Raw genomic sequence first — 14,614 nt, 5'->3', positions numbered from 1 at the left:
GCCCCTTCGCTTTCCCTCGGCTCGCCCAACCAGCTACCGCTTCCTCGAGTGAGGCCGGGGAGAAGGCGGGGGTGGGCTGTCCCGTTTAGGCTTCTACTTGTGCGCCTGCGTGAGAAAATGGGTGGGGGGAGAGAAAAGGTCGGGCCTGCCTGATGCGCGTGCGCAGCTGCGGAGGCGTCGGCAGGGTCTCGGTTTGACAGATAAAATAGGAGGTTTTGTCCTTCTCGGTTGGGGTTGTTTTCTGGTTGTGTTTTCTTGGGGTTTTTTTTTTTCCTCCCCTTTCCTGAGGCTTTAGAGATAACTATGTCGTACGGACAGTTAGAGACGTACCGGCCTGGGGGGCTTCCGGTTCGAGATTTCAGCACCATTATCCAGACCTGCAGCGCCAACATACAGCGCCTGGCACAATGCAGTGAGTGATGCTTTTGATCTCTTTGACCCACAGAACTCCCACCATCTCCTGGGTTATCCTTCCCTCCCTCCCTCCAAAACAAAACAAAAAAAAATCTTTCCTTTAGAAATGATGTTCCCTTTTCTTAACACCCCCCCCTTCCCATCTCGCTAACCTCTTCATTTTAAATCATTTGTACCGCGTTTTCATTTGTAAAATCCACGCCTTCTCCTAACGTTTAAAGAAAGTGTATCTGTTTAAAATGTTAAATACTACAAAGTACGAATTGGGATGAGAAATATAGTAGCAAGCAGTTCCAAAGTCTAAGAGTCTAGGCATGATCCCTATTTATTTATTTATTACATGTATTTATATGCCACCATTCTCCCGAAGGACTCAGGGCGGCGAACACAAGTTAAGAAACAAGTACAATAAAATCATAGTTTAATCCAAATAATTAATTAGTAGTAAATAATAAAGCCCGGAATCAGTCTCAGCCTATTTGTTTGAAAAGCCAAGTCTTCAAGTCCCGACGGAAGAAGCGGAGATCAGGAGCCATCCGGAGCTCAGTAGGTTTTGCATGTAACGTTTTAGAAGAAGAATAATAACAATAACAATAACAAAAATTGCAGCTTCCTGCAATAACACCAGCGGAACTGCAAAAAAATGTGCTGCTTGGAACATCGTATATTTTAAGAAAGTACTTGGTTGATACCTAGGACGCTGGCAGCAACCCGTATCAATCATTAGCACCAGACAATGGTATTTGTAATGCATTTTTGAATGTTCAGTTGACTGAGTTTCATGTTTAATGAATAAAGTAAATAATAATAATAAGGCAAAGCTGACCAGAAACTAACTTGGAACTGGTTAAGATCAGGAGTACTGAAAAAAAGAAACAGAAAGCTTTATTTTGGCAGCTCAAGAACAAGCCCTAGCCACAAACTGCATGAAGGCAAAAATTCAACATGTTACCACCAACAGCAAATGTCACTTCTGTAATGAGAAAGATGAGACAGTAGACCACCTGATCAGTGGGTGCAGCAAAATTTCACAAACTGACTACCTACAATGCCATGACCGCATTGCTAAGACTCGCACTGGAAATTGTGCCAGAAGTTTGGATTTGAGTACAGCAAAAACCACTGGGAACATCAGGTTGAGAAAGTTTTAGAGAATGAGAAACTCAAGATCTTCTGGGACTTTAGGATTCAGACTGACAGGCACTTGGTCCACAACACACCTGACATAACAATAACAATAGTTTAAAAGAAAAAAGTATGGTTCATTGACATTGCAATACCTGGTGATGCACGGATTGAAGATAAGCAGCAAAAAAAAATCACAAAGTACCGGGACTTGCAAATTGAAGTTGAGCGACTGTGGAAAAAGAAATCGTATGTTGTCCCGATTGTAATTGGAGCCCTTGGAGCAATACCCAAAAGGCTACCCAGCTATTTAGAAATTCTAAATTTACCGGACTTGAACATTTTGACTCTACAAAAAACCACCTTACTCGGAACAGCTTACATCCTCTGATGATACCTTAACAGTTCCTAGGTCCTTGGTTAGGACTCGAGCTGCTGAGCTATTAACCAGCCTCAAAGGCTGTGAATCTCACCAAAGATTAACCAATAATAATACCTAGGACACTGGCAGCAACCCATATCAATCATTAGCACCAGTCAATGGTAACTGTAATGCATTTTTGAATGTTCAGTTGACTGAGTTTCATGTTTAATGAATAAAGTAAATAATAATAATAATACCTAGGACGCTGGCAGCAACCCATATCAACTATTAGCACCAGTCAATGGTATCTGTGACACATTTTAAAATGTTCAGTTGACTGAATTTCATGTTTAATGAATAAAAGAGATAATGATGATGATGTAATGTAATGTAATAATAATATAGTAATAATGATATCTATCCCCATTTTTGCCTACTGATTGTTCTCTAGATCAGGGTATCTGAGAAAGTTATCTATAGTTCTGGTATGATAGAGAAGATGGTGATGTAAATATTTAAGCAAGTCAAATATTTTTCAACAGGAAAAAAATAACACACTAAATCTACATCTACACCAAGACCACTCCCATCAACACTGACAGGGCAAGTCACTAGAATATAAATGAAGAGCAGACCCCACTCCCTTCCAGCATTGATGATGTGATCTCGTTTGGGTAATGGAAAGTCTGCTCCCACCTCCTATTTTCCCCACAACAACCCCTGGAAGGTAGACAGGACTGAGAGTGATTGGCATAAAGTCATCCAGCTGGCTTTCATGCCCAAGGGACTACTGGAACTCAGGGTTCGCCATTTTCTTGCCAACAAACTCAATACTACACCGAACTTTTTCTGTGCAAAGATATTCAGACTCTTTGCATAGAATTACAAGGAGTGGTCAGAAATATGGGCAAATCTAAGTTAAGTCATGGCTCCTGTTGGTTTCATTTTGGGCTTGTAGCTGGCAACTGAGACCACAAAAATGTTCAGGGAATAGGTCCATAACATTCCCCATGAGACCAGATCACACCCACATTTAATATGAGAGATGATCTCCTGCTGGCACAGCCTGCAGCCTGCTGAGGAATTAACATAGGCTTGAATTGTCCTGTTTCTGCAGGCTTTAGAGATCAATGGACTGAAGCTTTGTATGCAACATACCAGGCTACAATGAGCCTGCAGCTGGATTGAGCTTTTATTTTAAGTTTATAAATCGGATAGTTGGCTTCTTCATCAGAGAGTGTCTTCATTTTTGTGGGGATGTAATCTCCAACAGATCTTCTGAAATCCACATTATTGATAGGATTGGAATCAATACTTTTAAAACATATTTACAGAATGCCTGTTGATATCTGCCAAAAAATCCCAGAACTTCATTTTTCAATAAGTGAAAGGGGGGGGGGGTGTTTAGTAATAAAAGATATTAGAGCATGGGGTTACTGACTAGCGATCTCACTGGCACTCCCTTGATGGCATTTTTTTTTTAATTTAGCCTCTTCTCACATCAACATATTTAAACAAGAATTCATAAATAGATGAAATAATTTTGATAGCAGCCTTCCCCATGACTTAGGGAGATATATGTTGATGTTATTATAATTGCTGTTCCTAAAAAGTGCCCAGAATAGCACGAACTCTAAACAATCCATGTTCTGTTGACTGTCAGGAGTTTTAGTGGATTGTTTTTTGTTTTGGTTTCTCAATTTATAATTGGAAAATTATAGCCGCCTCTGAGCATGTGATTCAATGGTGCCAGATTAGCATCTTGATAGTCTGATTTTATTTAAGTCTTTTTGTGGGCTAAATCCATCTACTCATTGTTGTAACTTTGTTGAGACAAGTTGTGAGCACTGGAATTATTTATACATTACTTACCACTCTTAGAAGATGACTGTTGATTTCTGACTTTAAGCCAGGTTTATATGCTCACATTTGTTGTGAATGAGTCCTTTATTCAATAGGGACTGAATAAAACAACTGCATACCTGTTTTGGGACTAGAACAGTTGCAAAGATAGATAAATAGAGTCTGCAGATGAGGGATATGTAGCTATTACTTTGGAACCAACAATTCCACTTATTTGTTCAATCCCTTTATCCTTCCCAGATGTCTTTAAGATCTCTGTGTCTGATTGGTTTATTCTTTGTGTCCTGCAAGTAAAAAAAAAATCATTTTTTTTGAGTCTAGCTGACTTCATAGTGTTTGCAGGGGGGGATTATAAGAATCTAGAATTTGAAGTGATGGTCTGTTGTTTAAGGCAATCAAGTGTAATAACTTTCTTCATTGTTGTGGGTTATGACTGTAGTCTCTGAGTTTAATAACCCACTTGAATTACTCATAGACTTTGTGTTGCACCAAATAATCTACACTCTCTCATTTTCTCATAACTCAGTGGGGAACATACAAGTAGTTCTCGACTTGCAACAGTTTGTTTAGTGACCATTCAAAGTTACAATGGCACTGAAAAAGAGGACTTATGACCATTTTCACACTTACGACTGTTACAGCATCCCCATGGTCATGTGATCAAAATTCAGACGCTTGGCAACTGATTGGTATTTATGACGGTTGCAATGTCTCTGAGTCATGTGATCTCCTTTTGCGACCTTCGGACAAGCAAAATCAATGGGGAGGCCAGATTCACTTAACAACCGTGTTGCTAACTTTAACAACTGCAGTGATTCACTTAACAACTGTGGTAAGAAAGGTTGTAAAATGGGTCAACATTCACTTAACAAATGTGTTGCTTAGCAACAGAAATTTGGGGCTCACTTGTGGTTATAAGTTGAAGATTACCTGTATGTGACAAATGATGTTATTTTTTTTTACAGCTTCTCAAATCAAGAATTTGATGAATCAGTTGGGAACCAAGCAGGATTCAACCAAACTGCAGGAAAACTTGTAAGTATCACCTGAGTAGCATTTTACGATATGCAGGGCTTGAGGGCTAATCAGATACTCAGGTTAATTTTGGATATCTTAACTTTGAGGTCTAACAAATTCATAGAATAGAATAATATTGTAAATAATTTCCAATGTAAATGGGTTAAGGAAAAAGGTGATTTGTAAAGTTTAGCTTCAGTTTTATGAACATGAACGAGGTATAACAAAAGATAAGAACAGGAACTAGATAATTTTGTATGATAGCATTACATAGTATCGAAAATTCTAACTTATTTTTTCACAATACTGTATGGATTTAAAAATGCCCAAGTTCTAGAAGCTAATTGAGAAAAAAATTCCTATGGACAAAAATCCCTTGTTACAAGAAGCCAGAAGGAAATCAGACCCCAATTTTTCCCCAAGAGCTGATTTTTTTAAAAAAAAAAGAATTAAAAGCCAGAAAGCAAGAAACTAGAGAATAAAGAAAGTGACATGGGATAGCTTCTCAAACCAATGCTTTATGAGCAGAATCTGCAAAACTCCTGTTCCATCTGTTCATATTGGAGTTACAGCAATTCTAAGAATAGGCTTGGACATAAGCTTTAAATAACTTTCACATTCAAAGCATTTTTTTTTCACCATTGAATAACAAGGAGATCTGGGTTTTTTTGTTTGTTTTGTTATGGAGTGCTGTTTAAGTCAGACTGAATGGAGACACCGTGAATCCAATCTTTAAAAAATTGTCAAGTAAGGGGGAGATGCTCAAGGAAAAAACAACTCTGAACAAAAACCAAACTGTTGAATCCTATGGACTGGGTTTTGAAAGCAGGATGGATATCTAAGTTACGGTAGTTGTTTTAATATGAAAACCAGAGTTTGGCTAATCTTGGATTGGGCAAGGGGAGCAGTTTGAGTCAATAATTAAATAATCCAGTTCAAATCACCATTCAGATAGATGGCAGTATAAAGTTAAAAAGAAATGGAACTAGGACACAACCTTGCTAGAATGAAACTGAAATGTGTTTTTATTCCTAGACAACAGTTGCAACACACAGCAAACCGGCTTGCCAAAGAGACTAATGAATACCTGAAGGAACTAGGCTCCCTTCCACTGCCCTTATCTACTTCAGAACAGGTTTGTGGGTTTATCTGTGGTTTTCATGTATTGGGAGAAAACTGAACAAGTTTGCTGATCACATTAAACCGTTGCTTTTTAATCATGGTTTAAAACAACAATGGTTGGGTTTGCAAAACATAATAAGCCAAAATCAAGCATAACACATGATAACTTGGTAGTACAGTGGTCTAAGGCACCCTGTTATTAAGCTGGTTATTAAGACCAGATGCCTGCAATTACTGCAGGTTCGAATCTCACCAAGGCTCAAGGTTGACTCAGCCTTCCATCCTTTCTAAGGTAAGTAAATTGAGGACCCAGTTGTGGGGGCAATAAGCTGACTTTGTATAAATATACAAAAGAATGAAGGCTATTGCTTAGCGCATTGTAAGCCGCCCTGAGTCTCCGGAGAAGGGCGGCATATAAATCAAATTAAAAAAAAAAAAAATACTTAGCGTGGCGATATGTGAACCATGCCTTAACGTAATACTCAATCATCAGGAATGGCAATACTTCCTTTACATGGTGGTATGGATCTGGGGGCAGAGGGCATGCATAGACTTACTTACATATTTTGCATATGCTAGTTCTCCGTGTGAATAAGGTATAAGTAGCGTTTTGGAGATGAGGAATAATTTGTCATTCCATCTGCTGTAATAATGGAGATTAATAGTATGCGCATATAGTTGACAAATTAATTTTCAGTGCCTGCTCATGTATGAAATAGGTATCACTCACCCTTTCACACTCTGGTTTGCTGGAAGCATTGGACCCCTGCTTTTCCTATTGTTGCAATTATTATGTTGCTCAAAGCAGCATATGCAAACCTCTTCCATTTTATCATCAGAATATGAATATTTTATTCATGGGTGAACATGAAATCTCCTTAAAAGCTTTTTAATAAAACAATGGATAAATGTGGTCTGAATCAGTCAGAATAACAGAGTCAGAAGGGGCCTTGGAGGTCTTCTAGTCCAACCCCTTCCTCGAGCAGTAGACCTTATACCATTCTGGACAAATGGTTGTCCAGTCTCTTCTTAAAAGTCATGTATGTTGAAAGCTGCGAACATATCCAGTAAGAGCTAAGAAATAAAGTATGAATATTTCTTTGAAGCTGGTGAGTTTGCTTTTACAATCACAGACAACATTCTTCTTTTCCAGCGCCAGCAAAAACTTCAGAAGGAGCGTTTAATGAATGACTTTTCTGCAGCCTTAAATAATTTTCAAGCAGTGCAGAGAAGAGTCTCGGAGAAAGAAAAAGAAACTGTTGCCAGGGCAAGAGCTGGCTCTCGTCTCTCTGTAAGTTGTCATTCCACAAAAGAATAATTTAGTTGTTTTAAAGGAAAACTAGATGGCAAAGTGTCTTATTAACCTGATGGTTCCCTGTTTTCTAGCTTCACATCTACCCTATTTATTCTAAAGTCATACTATAGGTGGTTCTTAACAAGGAAAGTTCTGGTGGAAAAAATCTGGCTTTATCTATGTTCCAATACCCACTTGGAAAAAAATAAGTGAAGGCGGTTGCTTTGCACTTTTAAGTGAATTCCTTTCTGCAGCATTATCTTCTTGTCCTTGTCTCTGTCAGGACAGTAGGTAGGATGTGAGGGCAATCTGGATGCAACATTTGCCATCCAATTGATAGCCACAGTTGCTGGCTAAGTAGCTGGTCATCTTCCTCCCCCACTGTCCATGGGCATCCCTCCTGAAGTTGGACACTTGTTGGAAGTGGACAACTGTCCCAGATAGGAGGAGAGTTCCAGTCTTTGGTTAAGGATATACAATAGCTGCACTCTCCTGTTAGAAGCTCCAAACAAGCTCCAAACCAGTTCAAGAACCATACATAGGATGGTAGCTATCTTTCAGTCTTCTCACAGCAAAGCTGTTATACAATACTATGCCAACCTTATGTAATTTGGATGGGGGAAATGAAAGTTCACTTGTTACTTGAGGCGAGGGACCACGGATGCCTGACTGATGACCATATTGATGAATAGAAAAAAATACAAGTCTTCAGAGCAGTGACCTTGAATGGCATAATTCCTTACACACACACATATGTCTTGCACCCAGCAGATTAAATTAGATGGACTGAGTGATTCAAAGGGGAACAGGAATAATTATCATATTGTTGCAGACATAGTGACTTGGTCCTTTCCTGTTTAGTTCAATTCCATTTCAGTTGTTCAAATTTTATTAACAACCTCCTTGGTTAATTGGTACTCTTAAATGAAAAAACTAATTTTGCCTTGAGTATGTCTGCCAGATCCATGACTTGTGTAAAAAAAAAACAAAAAAAAAAACAACCTGTTGTTAATTAGGCCAGAAAGGATCTAATTGCTGCATCATATCCTCCCAGTGTAAATTTTTGGCTGATCTTGAATTGTTTCTTTCCAGGGAGATGAGAGACGCAGGGAAGAGCAACTGGTCTCATTTGACAGGTAATACTGCTTTCTGATATCGATTACCTTGTTTCTTCAGTTGCGAAAAACATTCCTAATCCACAGTCAATTTGAAAATTAATCTGTTGCGCCCTATGAGGTTGCTCATATGACACACAACAACTTTTATTCAGAAATAGTGGCTCAATTCAGATACTGGAGCCAAATCATTGTTTAATAGGATATTCCTCAGGCTTTGTACTCTTTTCTCTTATGCGCTCCTGATTTTCTTATTGACATCCTGATTAGTAGACAATATAGCTTTAAATACCACTAAATGTTTTCCACAGCTAGGGAATTATATAAGTGAATCTAAAAAGTATTTGAGTAGCCTTTTCTTGATTTCTTAGGATCAGCAAGAAGAGTGAATTATCCATTTTTTTTCCCTTCAGCAATGAAGAATGGGATCAGATGCAGGCTCAGGAAGAAGACGTAGCTATAACGGAGCAAGATCTTGAGTTAATCAAGGAGAGGGAAACTGCCATTAGGCAATTGGAGGTAAGTAGCTGATAGATTTAGCTAGATGCCATTTTTTTTAAAAAAAATACACATTAAAGAGGTCAACAGCCTCTTTTTGTCAAAAGCCACTCTGTGCTCTTCATTTGCACTCTGTGATATTTATCTAATGCTGTACAGCATGTCTTTTTGGTCTGATGACCACTGTTGGAATTTTGAGAACATCTTGGAGAATGATTGGCATGGCCAGCCTTGTCCATTTGTAAAACGGTTGCCATGAGAATCATGTCTAGGTAGAAAACCTCCATTTACCTTAATACAAACTGCCATCTCTTTCAGTTCTGCCTTCTGTAGGATGTTTCTTGCTATGTCTATATACCGAAGTTCATTTCTAGGAAAATGAACCCAATTGAAGCTACGGATCTAGACTAGAGCTACCCACCACTATGGTTTTTATTAGAAAACGTAGAGGGCTAAAGCCATTCATGGAAATTAAGAAGTTGCATGAGGCTGGCCCTTTACATGGCAGCATGTCAGTTTTTCATATTTTTTAAAAACTTAAAATCAGATGGTTCAAGGAATCTGATAGGCACCGGGCACAGTATCTGTGAATACATAGATGTGTCACTGGGGACCTGGGATATGAACATGACTTTTCTTTCTTTCAAGGCAATCTCGAATTAGTAACAGTTCAAAATAAGAGCAAAATGTGCAACATTGATAGTGTTTGATAAATTCATAAAGTTTCTAATCGGTATTTGGGAAATTAGAAGAATCTGCAAAGTGCAGGACATTGATATTTTCCTGTATCTTCTTAAAAGATAAGCAGGTGAAGTGTAGGATTTTGCAAAATGTGGGTTGCACTTTTACAATCAGTTATTAAACAGGAGGAGGATGTAGTAGAAAGGGAAGAACTTGGAGTGGGTGAACCAGACATATAAACCCAAGTATTCTTCTAAGACTGGAATATGACATAGTGCTTGTGATACACGATCATAAATGAAATTTCATTTTAAAAAATAAATGGGGAGGATGAATCCAAAGATTCAGCAACAGTGGCAATACAGGACAACAAATAGCTGTTCCAAAAAGACTCTTTCTGTAAGTGTAGTATGGACAATGAGACTTTATACAGTTAAGCCGTACTAGATTGCTATTTAGAAAAAAATAAATGCAACAGGAATAATTATTTGTCTTAATAATTGAAATAATTTCAATAGAAACATATAAGCATAAAAAGCTTAATTTTTTTGCAAACTTCCCTTTCAGGCAGATATCTTGGATGTGAATCAGATTTTTAAAGATTTGGCTATGATGATCCATGATCAGGGAGACATGATTGGTAAGTAAATTGTGGTTTTTGCTTGGCTGCCAACTATATACTAGATGCATCTAGTAGCTTAGAAAGTTATAGCTTTAATTTGGCAAGATTCTGCCTATTTGGTATAAACATATAAAGGATTAGACTCGTTTGGATCTCCAAGTCTCATCTCTAGGTTTGGCCTGATAGACAGTCCCCTATCTGAAACTAAGCTAACCATTATTAATTAGTAGGTTAACCCTTAGTACAGCTAAAGGGTATGCCACACTACTAATCTCATGCTGAAATAACTTTATACAGACTATATAAAAGGGTTTAACTGTAGGAAGAATGCATCATATAGTGGTGATGCTTGTGGGTTGTTGTTTTTCTAAGTGGATGTTCTTTCTCTCTATAGATAGCATAGAAGCAAATGTAGAGAATGCAGAAGTCCATGTCGAAAATGCCAATGAACAGTTGCAGAGGTCTGCTTATTATCAGGTAATCTTTGTACAGCCCCAAAGTCTTTCAGAATTAGAAGTGGGGGCAGCATAGTTGGGATTTCTGTCTGCCTTTCAGAGATGCTCTGTCTCTTATTTTGAATGTTTTTTGTTCCCAAATGATGAGAAATATATAGCTTTCCATTCAGTCCCTTAAAATGTTTGTGATTTAGGAGAGATTGAGAGGCATGAAAGGCATACAAGCAGCTAATCTTCTATATTCCACCCTTCCTCAACTCTGATCCTTTTCCAACTGTAGGTTTAGCCTTAACCATATGCATCAGTCTTGGGAGAGCTAACTCTTGCTTCCCACCTTCCAAGAGACAGAATGCTTTTTAAAGTACTAATAGAGAAGAATATTTGTAGCTCAAGGTTGAAATGAGGGGTCCTTGTTGCTCTCTGAGCTTGGTTGTTTTCTTGCAGACATGTCACTACCCAAACTAGGTAATATCATCAGTGCTAGTGCTGATAAGATACTCAAACATTGCACAGAATAAAATGCTTACTAACAAAAATACTCTTTTCTGAATAGTAGTTTTAAATCAACCATTGTTAAAAACTTGTTTTGACATTTTTAAAACATGATTTATCTGATCCATTCCACTGTCAGTTACTCAAGTTTTTAAATTATGTTGGTTTTCACTGTAACTCTAATTCTGAAATGGGAGCTGAATGTTGCATCTCTTGCCACTTTTCTTGGTATAAAGTGCATATATCTCTTTGCCTGCAGTATACCCTATTGTTTTTAATTTTTTGTTTTTGTTTTAAACAGAAGAAATCACGCAAGAAGATCTGCATCCTAATTTCTGGCCTGGCTTTAGCTTGTTTAATCTTGGTAATAATCATTTGGCAAGTACAAAAATGAAGCATTTCTGTGGAATTAGAGAAGCAATTAATATTTCTGCCATGAGACAAGCCTAAAGAATGAGGGGATTGAGGTGAGATGGAACACCAACTGATTTTCCATTAGTAATTATAATATAAAAACTAACATGAAGCTAACTAGTTCTTGGATTTAGTGAACCATGAAGACAGTCCATGTTAATTTATTTTATGTAACTAAACTTGTGGAGGGCTTCGTTTTGTTTTCCCGAATGTTCCTGTCCCAAGTATTGAAGGATGTGATCAGTCATCTAGATTAGTTTGTTAATTGCCATAAACACTACAGATCTAACTCTTTTTTAATGTGTACTGCTTTTATAAGTGACTCATATATGAATAACTTCTAAGTACAAAATCCCAAGCAATTTTCAGTGTGATCCACAGCTGTTCCAGATGTGCATCTCCCTACAGGAAACTACCACACTTGTTTGAAACAGCAATTCCCAACTTCAATTGCGTACTTCATGGAAGCTGCTTTGAGTGTAGCCCAGTGTGCTGGGAAAAAAATAGGAGCAGACAAAGAATAGTTTTTCAACTTGTGAAGAGAGAAAATCTCCCCAATTTCCCCAAACATAGCATAGCTAATATGAGGCATATTCAAGCCGGTTCTCTTCAGAAACTCATTTGGTAATTAGTCAGAAGGTATTTGTATTTAAAGTCCTGTTTCTCTCTGCTCCATTTTTGTGGTGACTATCAATTGCTTAGTAATATGTCACGATGTCTTTTTAATGAAGGTGTCATTGGAAATGGCCCATCCTACTGTCTCTTCCCAACTTTGAACCACTAGCACATACATTAAATATTACAGCAGTAAAAAGTTGGCATAGAGAGTCTGAAATGGAATGATAGAAGGTTATGCCTCTTTTCTTTTGGGATTTTGGTAGATAAGTCTGTCCAAAAGATTTCTAGTTTGGAGTACCAACTTCCTTCCTAGACTATCTGTGGATATTGCAGTCAAATGTACTAGGAAAACAAAATTTAATGAAAGAAGTTTGCAGCATACTTGAGGCTGATATGACTTCTGTCCTTTGCATATAGTGAGAACGTTCTGTTTTCCTTTTATATTTAAATGTGTAAAGTAGTTTAAACCTGACGTACTGGTACCCTACTTGGGTAAAAAAAAAAACATTTTCCATATTGAGAGTTTAGGAAAAGTGTTCTGAATAAGTAAAAGGAAACTTTAAACCTTTTGCATCAATGGAGGATTAGAAGCATGCCAGTCTAAGATTCACTATTCTGTGTCTTTATGACCCATGAGTTCCATTTTATGTCTGACTTGGTGTTTTAATCTGCTCAGAACTTGTATTTTAGTGACATTTCTGGGTAGCTTATTTGAGTCAATGATACTCTTAAAAGAAAATGAGCATGGAAAGGCTAAAATGTTGACTTGGTAACATTCTGTATACAAGTAATGAATGTTTTTCTCCTGACATCTATTTATTACTTCACACATTTTACATATTTAAATGACTAAACTGTGAAAGTTGCGTGAAGAATGATGCCCTCAGTTGCACATCTTTCTTTGCACTATCATTCCATCCATTTAAGTATCAATAAACATTTTTAGATATTTGACATGTCTCTTTTTTTAGCAGAAATCACCTGAACAGTTTAAATTGGCTTTAAATTGTTGAGAAAATATTTGACTTCAAATTGAAGGCCAAGACTGCATTGTTAGGAAAAATTATTAGAGTATGGCTTTTGTTCCTTATAGTCCATTCCAAGTGGTGCTTCATGTGTTATCTGTTGAAGATTTATGTTTCACGCCTCTGAACAGCATCTTAAATTCATGAAAGCTTATGCCCTAATAAGATTTTATAATACACAACTTTTGTGGGTTTGCTGCCAAGGCTCTCCCTGTAGGAATCACTGCCAATGAAGATGTCTGGAGTAATAGTGAGGCGTCCTACCCTATTTGTTACCAAATTCAACTCAATTTTTATTTCAGATGATGATTTTACCTGCAGAGATAGCTCTCTATGAGAGTAATATCTAAAATACAGGTAGTCCTCAACTTACAACCACTCGTTTAGTGATGGTTCAAAGTTACAACAGCACTGATGACTTACAACCATTTTTCACACTAATGACTGTTGCATCTCCATGGTCACATGATCAAATTCAGATGCTTGGCAACTGGTTTATATTTATGATGGCTGCTGCAATGCCCCAGGGTCATGTGATCACCTTTGTGACCTTCTGACAAGCAAAATCAATGGGGAAGCCAGATTCATTTAACAACAGTGTTATTAACTTAACAACTGCACTGATTCACTTAACAACTGCAGCAAGAGAGATGGTAAATTGGGACAAAACTCACTTAACTGTCTTGCTTAGCAACATAAATTTTGGGCTCAATGTGGACATAGATCAAGGACTACCTATATATAAATTTTTACTGGTGGGAGCAAAAAGCAGGTTAATAAAAAGAACACTAGTAAAGGTAAAGTTTCCCCTCGCACATACGTGCTAGTCGTTCCCGACTCTAGGGAGCAGTGCTCATCTCCGTTTCAAAGCCGAAGAGCCAGCACTGTCTGAAGATGTCTCTGTGGTCATGTGACCAGCATGACTCAACGCCAAAGGCGCACAGAACACTGTTACCTTCCCACCAAAGGTGATCCCTATTTTTCTACTTGCATTTTTTACATGCTTTCGAACTGCTAGGTTGGCAGAAGCTGGGACAAGTGACGGGAGCTCACCCTGTTACGCGGCACTAGGGATTTGAACCACTGAACTGCCGACCTTTCGATCGACAAGCTCAGTGTCTTAGCCACTGAGTCACTGCGTTCCTTTTAAAAAGAACACTACTGAATGCTAAAATGATTGCATTTATAAAAAGATGAAAAATCCATTTGTGGAGATACTCTGGTTTTTCCTGATAAAATTGAACTTCTAGCTCAACTTAAATCTTCGAATTAAATATCAGTGCAACTCTGATAACCTTGGTGGTCCACTTTCCTTTCAAGACAGCCTGAATTACAAGAAAATAATTGGTAATTGAAAACTACAGAATCCTGTTGTTGGTAAATATAACTATGTCAGAACAGGGGTCTCCAACCTTGGCAACTTTTAAACCTGGAGGACTTCAACTCCCAGAATTCCCCAGCCAGCTCCAGGCTTAAAGTTGCCAAGGTTGGAGAC

The 14,614-nt window shown here is 37.9% G+C and overlaps 1 protein-coding gene across 1 annotated transcript; it reads left to right on the top strand.

Annotated features, from left to right (window-relative positions):
* Nucleotides 1-216: 216 nt before the first annotated feature.
* Nucleotides 217-13,045, top strand: STX12 (syntaxin 12). The gene is made up of 9 exons (XM_070949338.1): nucleotides 217-412; nucleotides 4,732-4,801; nucleotides 5,819-5,918; nucleotides 7,059-7,196; nucleotides 8,292-8,335; nucleotides 8,728-8,833; nucleotides 10,061-10,133; nucleotides 10,510-10,592; nucleotides 11,364-13,045. Exons 1-9 carry the CDS (start codon nucleotides 304-306, stop codon nucleotides 11,454-11,456), a joined length of 816 nt encoding a protein of 271 aa, XP_070805439.1. The 5' UTR covers nucleotides 217-303; the 3' UTR covers nucleotides 11,457-13,045.
* The last annotated feature ends 1,569 nt before the right edge of the window (nucleotides 13,046-14,614 follow it).

Source organism: Pituophis catenifer, unplaced genomic scaffold (genome assembly GCF_029215685.1).
Source record: "Pituophis catenifer annectens isolate HBS135680 unplaced genomic scaffold, rPitCat1.0.hap2 SCAF_9, whole genome shotgun sequence".
NCBI classification, from domain to species: Eukaryota; Metazoa; Chordata; class Lepidosauria; order Squamata; family Colubridae; genus Pituophis; species Pituophis catenifer.
This window is presented reverse-complemented; position numbering and strand designations above follow the sequence as displayed.